This window comes from Trachurus japonicus, chromosome 18 (genome assembly GCF_045865225.1).
Source record: "Trachurus japonicus isolate A0001 chromosome 18, Traja_1.0".
Classification (NCBI taxonomy): Eukaryota; Metazoa; Chordata; class Actinopteri; order Carangiformes; family Carangidae; genus Trachurus; species Trachurus japonicus.
The window spans coordinates 3358862-3376806 of record NC_140924.1 but is presented as its reverse complement, the minus strand read 5'-3'; the positions used below and the strand labels follow the sequence as shown (position 1 = coordinate 3376806).

The 17945-nt window shown below is 43.5% G+C and overlaps 1 protein-coding gene across 1 annotated transcript; it reads left to right on the top strand.

Annotated features, from left to right (window-relative positions):
• Positions 1 to 319: 319 nt before the first annotated feature.
• Positions 320 to 5446, top strand: LOC146968339 (coxsackievirus and adenovirus receptor-like). Its single transcript, XM_085760494.1, has 3 exons — positions 320 to 326; positions 4785 to 5162; positions 5247 to 5446. The coding sequence occupies exons 1-3, from the start codon at positions 320 to 322 to the stop codon at positions 5444 to 5446; spliced, it is 585 nt and encodes a 194-aa protein (XP_085616620.1).
• The last annotated feature ends 12499 nt before the right edge of the window (positions 5447 to 17945 follow it).

Below are 17945 nucleotides of genomic sequence, written 5' to 3'. Positions count from 1 at the left end.
TTATTTCCTAGTGTGGTGAATTTGCAGTAATTACAAAAAACCTTAACGGTTGTTGTTGTTGTTGCACATTGCTGTTTCAGTTACTTTAAAAGCAAAGATTAAAAAAAAAAAAAGCAGTTGATGTGCTTACAGCAAATGCATTGTCTATTGGTTTATTTTGTTACTTTTAGTAGGCCAAGTTGACGTTCAGTATCTCACATCATTTTAAATATTAAGCGTAAATCAACCCCAGGCTGCACATTTAGCTGAATCTGGTTACATTTCTGATTAAAAACCATAGATAACGTAAAAACATGCCAGGCTAGGATGATGATTCGTAATGACAGGTCAGAAAAATGAAATAAGTAGATTTTTAAATGATCAATAATCAGTATTATTGGCAGTAATAGAGGGCCGCAAAATAAAATGTGGCTTGGGGCCCCATTACATGGAGGCCTGGGCTGGCCCTGAACCTGCTGCTATGATGACTATAGGGATTATGGCTACAGGCTAATTTAACAAAACGTTGAACTATCCCTTTAACTTGGTACGGAGGCCCAGAGGGGTCAACAACAACAACAACTGTGAACTCTGACCCCTCTTTTGAGTTCGATTTCCCATCGTAGTTAACGTTGTAACCACGACAACAAAAGATTGTGTATAACGTCTCATCTGTAGGCATCTCATCTGGCAACGTCTCATCGTCAACGTCAGGCAACGTCTCATCTGTAGGCATAAATCTTTGTTGGGATATGACAATCCATTTCATTCTTTATGTAACACTTGTGGATCGACACAATGAGGAGAGGGGGTCTGCAGTGTTCACAGCATTTATTTTCTCCAGTCAAACCTGCGGGCGACAATTATGCACAAAATGTCGGCATCCGTCTTAGTGGCACACGCCCTCAGTCATGGAAAACATTTCTGTGCGTTACACATTTTTACATTTACAATATTTTAAAAGAAAATTACAAAACCAAACTATCTGTAAAATGTGAGGTGTGTGTGTTAAATGAATGATTAGCGCCATCCTGTGGCAAAACAAAAACACGCAGAATTTACTACATTTAAAACTTTATAAAATAAAATAAAACCACAAACCTGCGGGCGACAATTATGCACAAAATGTCGGCATCCGTCTTAGTGGCACACGCCTAAACATACAGAGGAGCACTCGTTACATACACACACACAGCACAACAGTCTCACGTAGCTTATAACGAGGCAGCCGAGTGGCGCCGATATTCGTAACAAAATAGTGTTTGGAAGGCTATCTGAACTTTAAAACACAGCTAAACATATTTACATCCTTCATGCACACTTTTCCTCACACATTCACTGACTTAAGACCACATTTTCATGGAAAACAAACAAAAATGTCGGCGGGATTTTCCAAGCCGAAACTCACCCTCAGTCATGGAAAACATTTCTGTGAGGGGAAGAAGGGAGGGGCTACACAAACCTGTAGGGCTACAGGTGCCCAGGAGGGACAAAAAGAAAGCAAAACGTCCTCTTAGAGGCAAAAAGAAAAGAAAACTATTTAAATAAGATAAAATTCACAAACAAAATATAATAAATAATAAAGGTGCATTTCAACTCTGTTACATTTACAAACAAAAAGCATAAAAGGTCGAACCACAAAACCACAAAAGACATCCGGAACGTCACGGGGAGGAGCGTGGGCCATTTTTGTTCAGCGACAGACACCAAATAGAAGAAGAGAAGATGTGTTCCTCCTCAGTGTTGATGGTCTCCCTATGTCTCCTGCTGGGTCCATGTCGGTCCTCTGACGGTAGGAAATGACCTTTCTTTCTCTGTGGTTACTGTAGTTTCCAAGCAGTGAGTGGTCAGTTGCTCTCGGCTTCGACATGGCGAATCACTTCCTGTTTTCCGTCTTTGCTCCGTATCAAATCAACAGAGTTTCAGAGGGTTAGGTCAGCAGACCGAGACCAAGTCGTGGTGGTCGGGCTACCAGACTGACCAAGACCAGGACCTGGTCTCACTTTTGGGTCGTGGTGTGACGGTTGGTTCTCATGCAGTCGGACACGCCGCTGCCTCGTGTGGTGACGCAGTTCTTTTTTTCTCTGCTTGGTTAATAATGGCGGCGGCTTCCTCGTGTTCAGGGTTAGGGTTAAGGTTCATGTCTTTCATAACACTGAGGTGAAACTGTAACTACATTAGAAACAACCATTAAAACACACACGCAGGATATTTAAATGTAGGCCTACAATAATGGCATATATGGTTGACCATTGCGATCATAGAAATTATCCAAGTGTTGTTAGATTTATGAAGAGATACCAAGTGCTGTATTAATGTGTGTGTGGGATTGTGACCAGTGGCGGCTGGTGCTAAAATAAATTGGGGGGGCGTCAGATAAATAAAATAAATAAAGAGCATTGCTGACTTCACATCCAGCCAACTGTGTTTGGCATGACACAGACGGGAGAAGCGTCGTGTAACTCCGTCCACGGTCACTTGCCTGCTGCTGGATTTTTAAGTCAGGTTGCTCTGGTCCAAGCTCCTTTATCCTTTCTTTTTTTATTTTTAACTCTAGCGAACGCCTCGTGAAAGGATTATTTCGTAAAGAAACAACTGATTTCTCTTTTGCTGCGGCCGCCAGGGGAGTGACTTTGATTGACAGGTAGCCTATCATGAATCAATCCGATTGGATGAAAAAATTACTTGATCACATATCCCTTGAAAAAATTTCTGCCTCAATTCACAGTAATATCAATAATACAATTTGGTCCTCTGTAATTGATAAATGAACCACCATAATTGCCTGATTTTCAACCCACAAATACATATGTATAATACATTTTCTCTTTCTCTTGTTTCTTGAGGAATGGGGCAGGTTGGGTTATTAATGTTTAATTAATTAATTAATTATTATTTTTCTCTTTCTCTCTTTTCTTTCCTGAATCCCCTCTCTCTATTGTATGTGTGTGCGTGTGTGTGTGTATGTACTGTAGGTATATATGTGTGTGTGTTTTTTTTTGGTATTTATTTATTTTAGGAGGAGGAGGGATATATAACTATTATTATTATTATTATTATTATTATTATTATTATTATTATTATTATTATTATTACTATTATTACTATTATTACTATTATTATTATTATTATTACTATATTATTGTCATTACTACGATTACCTGGGCTCTGTCTTGGGTCCCTGCTGGGCCAGGCCGGTGGGGCCATGACCTGTGCCCCCCACCCTCCTGACCTCCCCCATCTCCCCCAATTTTCTGCCCTGTACAATTTCCATGTGGCACACACCTTTTTTTAAATGCACTACACCCTTAGAAAGGGGGGACACATGAAATATGAAACATAAAATAAATCAAACCACAGTACAGGACAACTCCCCCCCACTTTGTTTTTAATGCATCACATACACTATGATTTTAATGCACCACACCCCTTAACAGAATCAAGAAATTAAGAAAGAAATAATTATTACAGAAAATAAGGGAAAGTTGTTGTGCATACATTCTCGGGCTTGCGGGGGTTACATCACTCTTCTTTTCTCTTTTTTTAATAAAAAAATTAAATGTCATGTCTATTATTAACTATTTATCTATTTTATTTCCCTTCTACCTAATTGAAGTATTACTATTATTATTATCATTACTATTACCAACCTGCATGGACATTACATGTGCGCACACACGCACTCACGCACACACACTCACACATAATAACAGAAATATTGTTACTTGTTTCACAATTTGTTCTTGTTATCTGTGTCACATTTTGTTTTTGTGTACTGTCCAATTTCACAATAAAAAAATGTTTAAAAAAGGATGAAAAAATGACCCAAACACGCTGATTGGCCAAGGGCGCAGAGAGCCGCGCCCGGAGGAGAATCTTTAAGTAACCAATTAGAGACCAGCATAAAGTCACATGGAAGCCAAAAGGTTAAGAGCCCACATACACACTCATTTTGCCACTGAATGTGACTAACAATGTAAAGCACTTTGAGTGGTCTTACAGACTAGAAAAGTGTTTTAGCTGCAATTTACCGTTCTTGCATTTAATTTAAAGGTACATTGTGTAAGTTCTCCTGTTATCTCTTCAGGAAAATCGATTATTTGGTTCTTCAGTCTGTTTTTCATTAACCAGTAATCCCCCCCATCAACAAACTGAAGTGTTCCTTTCAGCTCTGAATGAGCCGTTCATATCATTCATATCTCCATGGAGACGGTAAGCTCGGTGCTGCTGCCATGTGGTGTCTCCATGTTTTTACCTTCAGTGGCAGCGTGACGGTAGGAAACCACGGAAACTCAGCGGAGACACCGGAGCTGTCGGCTCAGGTCACCGCGGTAACGCAGTGAGGAGGAATGGAGCGTTACACTGATGCTGCATTCACCTGCAGTCGGGCAGACGGCCGTCGGTAACAAACCAGATGTCATTTTAGTCACAGAAGTCCAGAGAAAGACGGTAAAAAATACCACATCGCCATGACAACATATTGTCACGTGTATTGTTTTGCCTCGTGCTGACAGACCACTTGTTTATGCCGTTACGTGCAGCGGCTGTCGTCCGTCTGCCGTCTGCCCAATTTCACATGAATGCAGCATGAAAAACACGACTGAGTTGCTTGAGATATACAACCACAACGCTAGATGGGAGTAATTCTTACACAGTGTACCTTTAAAAAAACAGCCGTAATAATTTACCACTTTGTCACAATTACCTAGGAGCACCTCAAGTTCCAAAAAGGAATCAGTATTATAAAGACGTTCATTGAATATTTTTCCTGTGTCCGACAAATGACACCTGGTCTGACCCCTGAGCTTCCTCTGTTTCAGTCCCAGATGACATCATCCCAGCTGAACCTGGACAGTCTGTCTCTCTGCCATGTCGAGCTCCCAACAACACTGACATCGTAGTTGTAGAGTGGACCAGACCTGGACTGGAACCAGAATATGTGTTGCTCTTCAAGGACGGATGGTCTGACCCACACAACCAGCTTCCATCTTATCAGAACCGGGTGGAGCTGAAGGACAGAGAGATGAAGGACGGAGACGTGTCCATCATCCTTAAGAAGGTTAACAGAGACGACTCAGGAACATACGAGTGCCGTGTCTTCCAGAGAAAAACAAACATCAGGAAGAAGAGAGCCAATCTGAAGTCTGAACCCATCAGCATCGTCCACCTGGATGTCCAGTCAGGTGAGTCCCAGAGTCCAGACTCTGTTGTGTTCTTCACTCATCACCTACCTGACAGCTGATACCTCACTCTGCTTCTCTCTGCAGGAGGAACAGGGGAGAGAGGAGACAAGGAGGGAGGAGACAAGGGGGGAGGAGACAAGGAGGGAGGAGGCAAGGAGGGAGGAGACAAGGAGGGAGGAGACAAGGACGGAGGAAATAAGGGTCTATACATTGGACTGCCAGTGGCTCTGTTTGTTGTTGCTGTTGGTGTTGGTGGTTTTATCTTCTATAGAAAACGTATGTAACCCTTTTACCACCGGCTCGTGTATTAAAACCCACCTTATGTTATAAAGATGAAGCTTTAACGCTTATCAAATGTATTATGGTAAAAGTCACATCTCAAATAGTATACAGTCTAGGGTAATGTATGATTCTCACTCTTAAATAACGTTGGAGACTGTAGGGAATACACTTGACCTGTATGTATCTTAATACTTCAATAATGAAACACAATTTAATAAAACCAAACACAATAATCTCAGTTTCAAGAAATGTATTAATGATGCAGGGAAAACACACATCAAAACCGTTCTCTATGGAAGAGAGATATAGAAAATAAAAAAGTATAACCCCGGGGTTTTAGAGTTTTTGTCTTTTCTCAAACTGTCTAATTTTATTTTGAGTGCACTCTTTTCTACTTTCGTTGGCGCGCTTAGTTGGAGCTCATGATGGAAACCTTTTGATACCTGTACTCCCGTGTGTCTGTGAAGTCAGCCAGACCAGGCCGCAGCTGATGAATCGCTCGCTCGTTGCGGTAACGACCGTCTCCGCTCGCAGCAGCTCGCAGCGGCGAACCTCCGTCTCCCACGGCAGCAGCGAAGCGTCCTCTGTGTCCCTCGGCAGCAGCGAAGCGACCTCCGTCGACGACTCTCTCCCGAGACGACTCACCCAAGCCCCTCCCGTCCGTGCAGGCGGCGTTTCCCCTCAGCGAGGCCCGTGGTGTTAGCCTAGCTCCCGTGGTGTTAGCCTAGCTCCTGCTAGCTAACAGAACCGAACTCGTCTTCGTGTTCACAAAACACACGCAGTGGTGGAGAGTCGGACTAAACACACTCCGAACACGTCGCTCAACTACAGTTCACAGTCACTCACTCATAACTCCACACTGGCGACACACACAGTCCCGAAGTCTCCGCTCTACGCCATTAACACGTTGCTCCTTCTTCTTCCTCGCTCGAGTCTCTCCCCGGAAGTGTAAACATTCAGGTCATGACCTCACGCATGAACTCACGCACATAATGTAACGTAATAGAATCACTTTTAACTTCTTTTAAAGGCACACACATCTCATGAAATTATGTTTTTAAAGTTACTCATTTTAAACATTAATTATTTATACATTTTAATACCTCGTTTATATGAAATAGTTATTTATGTAGATTTTAACTTCACCTTGAACTGGCATTTTATACTTAACTTATTCCCATGAAAATAATGAAATAAATACCACTGATATTTATCAGAGTATTACACTCTCCCCCCACCAAAATAAAAGCATGCCCTCATGACTTTGTACCTTGAAAACATAAAACCAATATGGCACATCTGGTGAGAGAAACACACAATTAAGCAATTATAGGTGTACCTATCCACTTGTAAATACAAGAAACAAACTTCACCGTAGGGGCTGCTATGACACTTGGATGACCTGGGGTGTCATAAGTTAACCTTAAAGGAGCCCTCTTTAGTCTCTGAGGTCTGGTCTGAGCGTCAAAGTCAAGATCAGTCTCAGAGTCAAGGTCAATGTCTTCTTCTTGTAAGTGAATGTCTTCAGTCAGTGTTTTGTCTCTTTCAGTCTCTTCATGGTTCTCACATGTCTCTTTTAATTCAGGTTCTGTTGTCTCAGTTGACTCAAGTTCATTTCCACTGTCCATTTCAGGTTCCTCCACACATTCCTGTGTTTCTGCTGGCTCAACTGCTTTTGGTTGTCCAGTCAAGTCGCTTAAGAAGATATCCAAATCCAGACTGAATGGTTCCAGAGTATCATCATCCATGTTGTTCCTGAGAGGTTCAATAGTGGAATCATACCACAGTCCATAGTCCTCATCCTCTGAGTCAGTGTACTCTTTTCCAACAGGATCACTGGGTCTAACTTCTCTTCTTTCAGAGTCTTTATCTGGCGTTTTCTGTCTTCTCCGTCGAAGAACTCTCCTTGTAGGTGTAACATCTGTATTAGATACAGGATCTGGACATATCCTCTTCCCGAGAGGCAGGAGGTGATTTCGATGGAGGATTTTGATTGGTCCATCGCCATCTTCAGGTTTCAAGCGGAACACTGGTAAGTTCGGCATCTTGCTTTCCACAACATATGGTTTCGATGCCCAGCGATCTGCCAGTTTATGCTTCCCTTGTAATCCAAGGTTCCGTAGCAAGACTCTGTCTCCAGGTAACAACTGTGTAAATCTGATTCTTTTGTCATATCTCTGCTTGTTGTTATCATTCTGCTTGGCAGCGATGGACTCTGCTAGTTCATAGGCAGCCTTCAACTCCCTCCGCATGTCGGAAACGTACTTGAGGTAAGTTTTCTGTTGTGTGCCATCACTAGAATTCTCAAAACATAGATCCACAGGTAATCTGGCTTCACGCCCAAACATGAGAAAATAGGGAGAAAATCCCGTAGCTTCATTCGGAGTACAATTATAAGCATGAACCAAATGTATGACGTGCTGACTCCATTTCTTCTTCCTGTTTGGTTCCAGAGTCCCTAACATGTCCAACAATGTCCTATTAAACCTCTCGGGTTGGGGATCTCCTTGAGGATGATAGGGCGTCGTTCTTGATTTTTCAACTCCGAGTGAACTCAACACTTCGTGGACAAGGCGACTTTCGAAATCTCTGCCCTGATCACTGTGCATCCTCTTGGGCAATCCATAATGGACGAAATATTTCTCCAGTAACACTTTTGCCACTGTAGAGGCTTTTTGGTCCTTTGTTGGAAAGGCTTGGGCGTAGCGAGTGTAGTGATCAGTAATGACCAGGACATTTTCTGTGTTGCTCGAATCGGGCTCAATGGACAGAAAGTCCATACAAACAAGGTCAAATGGTCCATCACTTTGCAGATGAGACAAAGGTGCAACTCTCTTGGGTAAAGTCTTTCTTTTTATGCACCTCACACAAGACTTGCAATACTCTTCGATCTCTGACTTCATCCGAGGCCAGTAGAACCGATCTTTAATCAGGCCGTATGTCTTGTCGAGGCCCAAATGACCTGAGTCATCATGCAGTGATTTCATTACTGTGTTTCTGTACTTTTCTGGTAGCACCAATTGAGAACAGCGTGATTTTCCTGGTGGAGTTACAATGCGATACATTACTCCTTTCTGCATCTTTAACCTGTCCCACTCTCTCAACAGCAAAGAGCAAGCTTGATGTTTTGTCTTGTCAACTTGGTTGATATTGCCATTTCTCAGAGCCGACCACACTTGTCCTATGCCGGGATCTTCCTGCTGAGCGGTTGACAACTCAGTGAAACTCACAACAGGCATATTTTTGACACTCAAAGAAGCCAAATTACAATAAGCTTGTGGGATAGCTTGTGGAGAAACCCCCAAAAGGTCAATGGCTCTTCCAGACTGTGGGTTTCTGTGTTCTGTCACCGCAGACATCTGGCACATGGCTCTCACACCTGCTGCAGGAATGTCTTTCCACTCTGATTTTTGTATTGGACTGGGATGTGGACGACGTGAGAGGGCGTCGGCATCAATGTTTTGGACACCGGATCTGTACTTGAGACTGAAGTCATACGTAGATAGGGCAGCAAGCCAACGGTGACCCGTCGCGTCCAGCTTGGCAGACGTTAACACGTATGTCAGAGGGTTGTTGTCTGTCCTCACCTCAAACTTAGTCCCGTACAGATAATCATGCAGCTTGTCCACTACCGCCCACTTCAGCGCCAAAAATTCCAATTTATGGGCTGGGTAATTCTTTTCTGAAGGAGTCAAGCTTCGACTGACGAAAGCCACGGGTCTCAATCCTTCACCCTGATCCTGGTACAACACTCCTCCTAGCCCTTCTCGGCTAGCGTCGACATGCAGCACATAGGGGAGATGAGGATTTGCAAAAGCTAACACAGGAGCTTGAGTAAGCCGTCGCTTCAGTTCCTCAAAGGCTGCTTCACATTTTTCATCCCACCGATGACCAAAAGGCTCTGAAGGGTTGAGGTAAGTATTCTCCTGTTTACCTTTGAATTTCTTTGCAGCTGGTGGGTAACCGGACAACAGTTGGTTCAACGGGTGAGCTACTTTGGAATAATCCTTCACGAAGCGTCTGTAGTACCCACAGAATCCAAGAAACGACCGCAAAGCAGTCACAGTGTTCGGTCTCGGCCATGTGGTTACAGCTTCGGTCTTCTTTGGATCAGTAGAGACCCCATCTTGTGATATGATGTGTCCGACGTAGGTTACCGATGGCTGACAAAACTGGCATTTATCCAGTGACAACTTCAGTCCTTCATCTCTCAAGCGGTCAAGCACCTTTAACAATCTGGTTTCATGCTCCTCGAGCGTCGCTCCAAACACAATGATATCATCGAGATAAACCAATACCTCAAGCAAATTCATGTCTCCGACAGTCTGTTCCATGATCCGCTGAAACGTAGCAGGAGCCCCTGTCACTCCCTGTGGCATTCTTTCAAATTGGAAGAATCCAGCCGGGCAGATGAAAGCTGTCTTGTCTTTGTCAGAGTCTGTCATTGGCACTTGATAGTATCCACTCCGAAGGTCGAGCACACTAAACCACTTACTTCCACTGAGACAGGCCAAAGCATCTTCAATTCTTGGCACTGTGTATTGGTCTGGGACAGTGCGACGGTTTAGAGTCCTGAAATCCACACACATCCTTATTTTCCCGTTCTTCTTCCTCACGACCACAATGGGTGAGGCATAAGGACTGCGTGACTCTGTAATAACACCAGCGTTTTTTAGCTGCGACAGATGTTCTCTCAATGCCTCCACATCTGCAGGCGGCAGCCGACGAGACCTCTCACGAAATGGTTTGTTGTCTGTGGTTTTGATAGTATGCTGGGTGCTTTTGCTGCATCCTACATCAAACTCATGCAGAGAGAAAGCCTCGCTCCGTTCCATCATTTTTGTCACCAATCTTTCTTTCCACTCCTTAGGAACTGGTGAGTCTCCAAAGTTGAAAGAGGAGGGCGTCAACTTTCCTGTTGATTCAACATCAGACTCTTTCTTTTCAGGTGGAGATGACATGACGTCGACAGGAAACAGATGAGCGATCGGCATTCCTCTGGTCAAGGTAATTTCTCGTGCTGACATGTTTCTGACTAGAACAGTGATTTTCTTAGCCATCACACCAGTGGATGTCTGTAACTCTGGTCTCACCAGGAGTTCATCTGGAAACCGTGACTCATTCGCAGGGTCATCAGGTGAGTCCACGAGGATGGTCTGAGTGCTCGGCGCTCCCTGAAACTTGGCAGCACCAGTCACTCTGGCGACTCCCCCAGGCCGTAAGGTGACAGGTTTGGTTTGAGTAAACCACACAGTTCCTCTTTTGTTGTTGTCAGTGTCAGGTGGCAGAAGTGAGATCTCACTGAAAACTTTTCTGAAGATTGGGTGAATGTGCATAGTTCTCACAAAGTTTTCTCCTCCCTTTTCTTTACAGTGGCTAAGCAGTCGTCTCACAGTGGGTGTGTTTGTGCCTACGAGCATGGAAGCTTCACCTCTCACAACTGGGTCAGGACATACCAACACAAGTGCATCAATGGTCTCACTCACTCCGACGTCCGCTTCCAAAAACTCCAGCCTAAGTGACAAATAGCCATCATAAGGGTACTCAGCAGGACTAAGACCCCATATCTGCAAAGTGCTGATAGACGTCAATGGCAGGTGTGTCAGATATCTGTCGTAGAAGGATCTGTACAGCAAAGTTACTTGAGAACCAGAATCGAGTATGGCTTTAGAGTAGATGCCTTCAATCTGTACTGACACAACAGAGCTTGGGCCCACTAAGCCTTCAGGTACAGTGTCAATCACTTTTCTTTCTGAGTTTTTACACTTGGTGGAACGTGTTGCAACCACCGGGATGCCAGGCCATTCCTCTACTGGACCCCGCGGTAGTTTCCCGATTTCTTTGTCAGTTTAATGAGGCGCTTGTTGACTTTGAGTAGGTTTTCTTCACCTTCACATTCTCTCTTAAAATGTCCATCCTCCCCACATCTATAGCAAAATATCCCAGGTTTATCCTCTTGATAGCCAGACCTTTGTGGGGTAGCATTTTTTTTGTAGGTTGTCTTGGCAGGGATTTCTAGTTGTGGACTCTGTGTGTCTGGATGTGATGCTGTAGCAGCTTTAAGACTAATCATTTCAGCTTTCATGACACTGATCTCTTTTTTCAGCTTGGCTACTTCAGGATCGACTTCCGGTTCAGGTGCAGGCTTGGAAACAGGAGTTACAGACTGTGACATTACTGGGTTCTTGACATCGTTTCTGCTTTGGAGCATGTCCTCTTCCTCCCTTACCTCTTTTAGCAACTCACTGAAAGAAGGAGGTTCTCGCAGCTTGTGGGTCATGCGGAGACGTAGAGCGATCATGTCTTGTTGCAGTGCTCCTCTCACAACCTGCTCCATCCGTAATCGATTCATGTCAGACAGTGCCACGCCTCCTTTTCTGAAAATACAGTGCAGCAGTTTATCCAGCCTCAACAGGTAAGTAGACAGTTTTTCACCAACATTTTGATATGTGTGTCTAAACTTCACCAGGAGATCAGATGTACTCTCAGTTGTCCCAAAAGCTGTTTCCAAAGCTTGCATGTAGTCATGTGAAGTTGCAGTGGGCTTCTGCACTCTCAAAAATCTCACAATGTCAGCAGCTGGACCTTTTAAGCTTTCCACTATCCTCTGTTTCTTTGTATTGTCACTGCACTGCCACTCTTCTAGCAAATGCGTTGTCTGTTCTGCCCATGCATCATACTCTTCCTCGCCACTGGGCGTAGGTTTCACACCAGAGAACATGCGCAGCTTGCGATAACTCTGAGAATCAGCAGATGTGGTGTTACATTTATCCACTAGGGAGCTGATGGCGTGTATTAGTGCAGTGTTCATGTCAAGGGGTGAAGGTTGGAGTAAGCCGCTAACATCAGTGAGAGTTTTACCTTCAGTCTTCAGAAACGACATTAGTTTAGCTTGAAACTCTTCATTTTCTGCAGGAGCAGTGAGCACATGAACAGGCCATGGACCAGCCTCCCCAGGAAGTCCAACAACGTCAGGTAGGGTTTGTTTAGTCAAGTCAGTGGAAGTCTTGATCAGTATAAAATGTGTTTTAGAAGCTGTATCAAGACAACGATCAACTATTTCAGACTTCCCAAATACTTTAACCTGACTTAAAGCTGTTAGCAGAACTGCATCTGTGACATCTGGGTCAACATCACTCAAAACAACTGCATTTTCATAAGCTAACTGCTGCCTTTTGCACCAAGCTTCAATTTCAATTGCTTCCATTTTTTTTTAGCTCAGAACAGCAAAACTTCACAATAAATGTAAACACACTTAATAATTCCCCGTTTTTAGCAATGAGGATAATTACATTAGCAGTCTCGGAAAAAATTCTCTCTCTCTTTTTTTTTTTTTGAATAAAGAAAATAAAAAAACAGGTCAGTTACAACAAAAACAAATCCCGGAACGAGCCCCCAAAAATGTAACCCTTTTACCACCGGCTCGTGTATTAAAACCCACCTTATGTTATAAAGATGAAGCTTTAACGCTTATCAAATGTATTATGGTAAAAGTCACATCTCAAATAGTATACAGTCTAGGGTAATGTATGATTCTCACTCTTAAATAACGTTGGAGACTGTAGGGAATACACTTGACCTGTATGTATCTTAATACTTCAATAATGAAACACAATTTAATAAAACCAAACACAATAATCTCAGTTTCAAGAAATGTATTAATGATGCAGGGAAAACACACATCAAAACCGTTCTCTATGGAAGAGAGATATAGAAAATAAAAAAGTATAACCCCGGGGTTTTAGAGTTTTTGTCTTTTCTCAAACTGTCTAATTTTATTTTGAGTGCACTCTTTTCTACTTTCGTTGGCGCGCTTAGTTGGAGCTCATGATGGAAACCTTTTGATACCTGTACTCCCGTGTGTCTGTGAAGTCAGCCAGACCAGGCCGCAGCTGATGAATCGCTCGCTCGTTGCGGTAACGACCGTCTCCGCTCGCAGCAGCTCGCAGCGGCGAACCTCCGTCTCCCACGGCAGCAGCGAAGCGTCCTCTGTGTCCCTCGGCAGCAGCGAAGCGACCTCCGTCGACGACTCTCTCCCGAGACGACTCACCCAAGCCCCTCCCGTCCGTGCAGGCGGCGTTTCCCCTCAGCGAGGCCCGTGGTGTTAGCCTAGCTCCCGTGGTGTTAGCCTAGCTCCTGCTAGCTAACAGAACCGAACTCGTCTTCGTGTTCACAAAACACACGCAGTGGTGGAGAGTCGGACTAAACACACTCCGAACACGTCGCTCAACTACAGTTCACAGTCACTCACTCATAACTCCACACTGGCGACACACACAGTCCCGAAGTCTCCGCTCTACGCCATTAACACGTTGCTCCTTCTTCTTCCTCGCTCGAGTCTCTCCCCGGAAGTGTAAACATTCAGGTCATGACCTCACGCATGAACTCACGCACATAATGTAACGTAATAGAATCACTTTTAACTTCTTTTAAAGGCACACACATCTCATGAAATTATGTTTTTAAAGTTACTCATTTTAAACATTAATTATTTATACATTTTAATACCTCGTTTATATGAAATAGTTATTTATGTAGATTTTAACTTCACCTTGAACTGGCATTTTATACTTAACTTATTCCCATGAAAATAATGAAATAAATACCACTGATATTTATCAGAGTATTACACGTAGAAAACCCACAGAGCTGAGTTCACCTCCAGTTGGTTATACAGCAGCTGAGACTGATGAAGCCAGCTGATGATGCTGGTGGATCCTGATCCATGAACCAGACCCAGGATCAGAGGGTCTGGAGGAACCAGGACCACGGACCCAGGATCAGAGGTCTGGAGGAACCGGGACCACAGACCCAGGATCAGAGGGTCTGGAGGAACCGGGACCACAGACCCAGGATCAGCTGTGACCCTGTTCACCTGAACCAGACTCCATCCAGACAGGAGCAGGTTTCACTGAGGACTGATCCTGAGACGTTTCTGAGTCTGGACTGATCTATGAACTCATGGAGGAGGAGGATTAGTGGAGAATGTTTCAGTTTGTTAATAATAATTATAACAACAAGAATAAATGCAGCTGGTCTGTTGTTTGTAAATAGAAACTGTGTGTTTGTCTCTTCTTGCTCTGGTTTGACCTGATCTGATCTACATCACCTGAGCAGCTCCGACTTGAGGTTTAAACACTCACATCCTGATCAGTGTTGTTTTTGGCAGGCATTTTAGATTTAGTCTTTGTCTTTTTGACGAAAATACTTATTAGTTTTAGTCAATTTGGTAATATCTCGGGTTAGTTTTATTTCGATCGGTAAGGAATTCCACATCTGAGAACCCTTTATAGTAAAGGCTGATTGCCCAAAGGAGGTCTATCAGACATCCCTAGTGTGACAGTTGAGGTTTCTGTCACTATGCCTCCAATTGATCATGTGCCCTGGCTACTTGGCCAAGGGGATGTCCCTTTGGGCGACTGGCAAGCGCACATTAATTAAAGTTAAAGTTAAAGATACTTTATTAATCCTTTGCAGGAAATTACAATGTTACCAGCAGCAGAAGACAACACAAGACCACAAACACGCATCATGCACAAAAATACACAATAACAACAATATTGCACAACCTGTTACAAACTTATGTCAGTGAATAAGAGCAGCAAAGTCTAAAATGCGATTTAAAAAGAAGTAAAAGTAGCGAGGTCTAAAATAAGATTTTTAAAAAGGGGGGAGAGACACTGTCACATGATTACAGATATTAAGAGAAGCAAAATGGCATCTGCACATGATTACTGTGAGTTAAAAAGCCCAATGGCAGCTGGTAAAAAAAGACTTGAGATTCCTCTCAGTTCGACATTTCGGAGGGATTAGCCTGTTGCCGTGTGAGCTCAGTCTGAATGTGTCAAGGGCATGGAGTGGGTGCCTGTCGTTGTTCAGGATAGAGTTTAGTTAATGACTCTTACCCGGGAGGTGTGGGTTAAATCCCCGCCCGGGCCCGCTTCACCTTGCCACACTAGCAAAAATAATACTTTTGTAGGCATAAAATGTTGTTGGGATATGACGATCCATTCAATTCTTTACAAACAAAAAGCATGAAAGTTTGAACCAGGAACTCAGATTTGCCACAAAAGAGAACCATGTATTTTCCCATTTGTATTTATCTCTTTCTTTGCCTTTGACTTGTATTTTGGTTTGTACTGATCGTTCATTTCCTCATTTCCTTCTTAGGGCGTGGAGGAGGATGGGCTAATGGAACTTCACGGCTAAGAGCGTGCGTCGTTTTTATTCGACGGTTAATCACTGATAGACACCGAAGAGAAGAAGATGTGTTCTTCCTCAGTGTCGACAGTCTCCCTGTGTCTCCTGCTGTGTCTCCGTCAATGTCTGTCCTCTGAAGGTAAGGAAGAAGCGTAGTAGTTTAACCGTAGAGTGAAGTGCCGTTGTCAGTCTCTCTCTGTCTCAACATGGTGGATCACTTCCTGTTGTTTGGTTCCGTATGAAAATAACAGAGTTTCAGAGCATTAGGTCAGGATTAAGGTTATGGTCAACTTTCTGTCCCTGTGGTTACTGTAGTTTCCATGGAATAGTGAGTGGTAAGCCATGGCCTAAAATGGCGGATCACTTCCAGTTTTTTTTCTTTGCTCTGTATCAAATCAACAGAAATTCAGAGGTCAGGAGACGGTTGGGTTCACATGCCGCTGCCTCGTGTGGTGACGCAGTTCTGGTTCTCTCTGCTTGGTTAATGGCGGCGGCTTCATCGTGTTACTGTCTCGCAAAACTTAGACTGGTTCGTTTCTTTTATAACACTGTAACTACATCAGAAACAACAATTAAAACACACACAGGATATTCAAATGTACAATAATTGCATACATGGTTGACCATTTCCATCATAGAAATGATCCAGGTGTTGTTAGATTTCATTTGTTTGATTCATTAGATTAACCAGCTGTGGTAAAGGAGGTAGACCAGGTCGTCTACCAACCGGAAGGGGGTCAGTGTTTCAGTCCCCAGCTGCTCCAGTCCACATGTAGAAGTTTCCTTGGGCAAGATAGTGAACCCACACTTGCCCCCGATGTGTCACCAGTGGGTAAATGAGCATGAATACGTAGGTACAAAGCGCTGTATTAATATGTGTGTGTGAATGTGACCAACAATGTAAAGCACTTTGAGTGGTCTTAGAGACTAGAAAAGTGCTCTAGCTGCATTTTACCGTTTTTGCATTTTCTATAAAATATTTTCATCCAAAAACAGCCGTAACAATTTACCACTTTGTCACAATTATCTAAGAACACCTCAAGCTCCAAAAAGAGTCATTATTATTAAAGATGTTCATTGAATATTCTTCTTGTGTCCGACAGATGACACCGGTCTGACCCCTGAGCTTCCTCGGTTGTGAAGCTAACACACTGAGCTAACCAAGACTTGTGTGTTCCTTTGTTTCATTCCCAGTGAACAAAACAGCTGAACCTGGACAGTCTGTCTCTCTGTCATGTCGAGCTCCCAGCAACACTGACATCTTAGCTGTTGAATGGACCAGACCTGAACTGGAACCAGAATATGTGTTGTTGTACCGGGACGGGAAACCTGATCCACACAACCAGCTTCCATCTTTTAAAGGTCGGGTGGAGCTGAAGGACAGAGAGATGAAGGACGGAGACGTGTCCATGATCCTGAAGAACGTGACCAGTAACGACACAGGAACATACGAGTGTCGTGTCTTCATGAGAGAAACAAACCGCAGGAGAAGATCTACTAAGAATGAGCCAATCAGCATCATCCACCTGGAGGTTCAGTCAGGTGAGTCCCAGAGTCCAGACTCTGTTGTGTTCTTCACTCATCACCGACCTGACAGCTGATACCTCACTCTGCTTCTCTCTGCAGGAGACAAGGAGGAGGGAGGAGGCGAGGAGGGAGGAGAGAAGGACAGAGGAGACATGGAGAGAGGAGACAAGGGTCTACATGTTGGACTGGGAGTTGGTCTGACTGCTGCTCTGTTGGTTGTTGTTGTTGTTGTTGTTGCTGTTGTTGCTTTTATGATCTATAGAAAACTCCCAGAGCGGATTATACAACAGCAGCTAGCACTCATGCAGGATCACAAAGTCTGAAGGAACCTAGATAAGCATAGATCTTCGTCAGGATAAAGGACAAAGGAGACACCTTGCTCATATTGGTAATTGGTTGTGTTTATTGTTTTTCTATTAACCTGCTCACTTTCTCAGTTCCCTACCTTTATTTCCCAACAACAGCCTCAGATTGTATTGTATTGTGACTTACTGATGTGTATGTCTTTTGGGTTGCCTCACCTGAGCTGCATCCCTAGCTTGAATGGGGGTTGGGACCAATTACCTATACTATGAGCAAGGTATCTTCTTTGTCCTGTTACAATTGGATATGTTCTGGGATATTATGTACTCTGTTTTTATACTTGAATGGCGTGATGTATGTTTTGAGATATCATGTATTCTATTTTAGTACTTGAACACACATAACCTGAACATGAAGCCAGATAGTATGACTCTAGCCTAATAAACAAGGACATAATGTAACTGCTGAGTT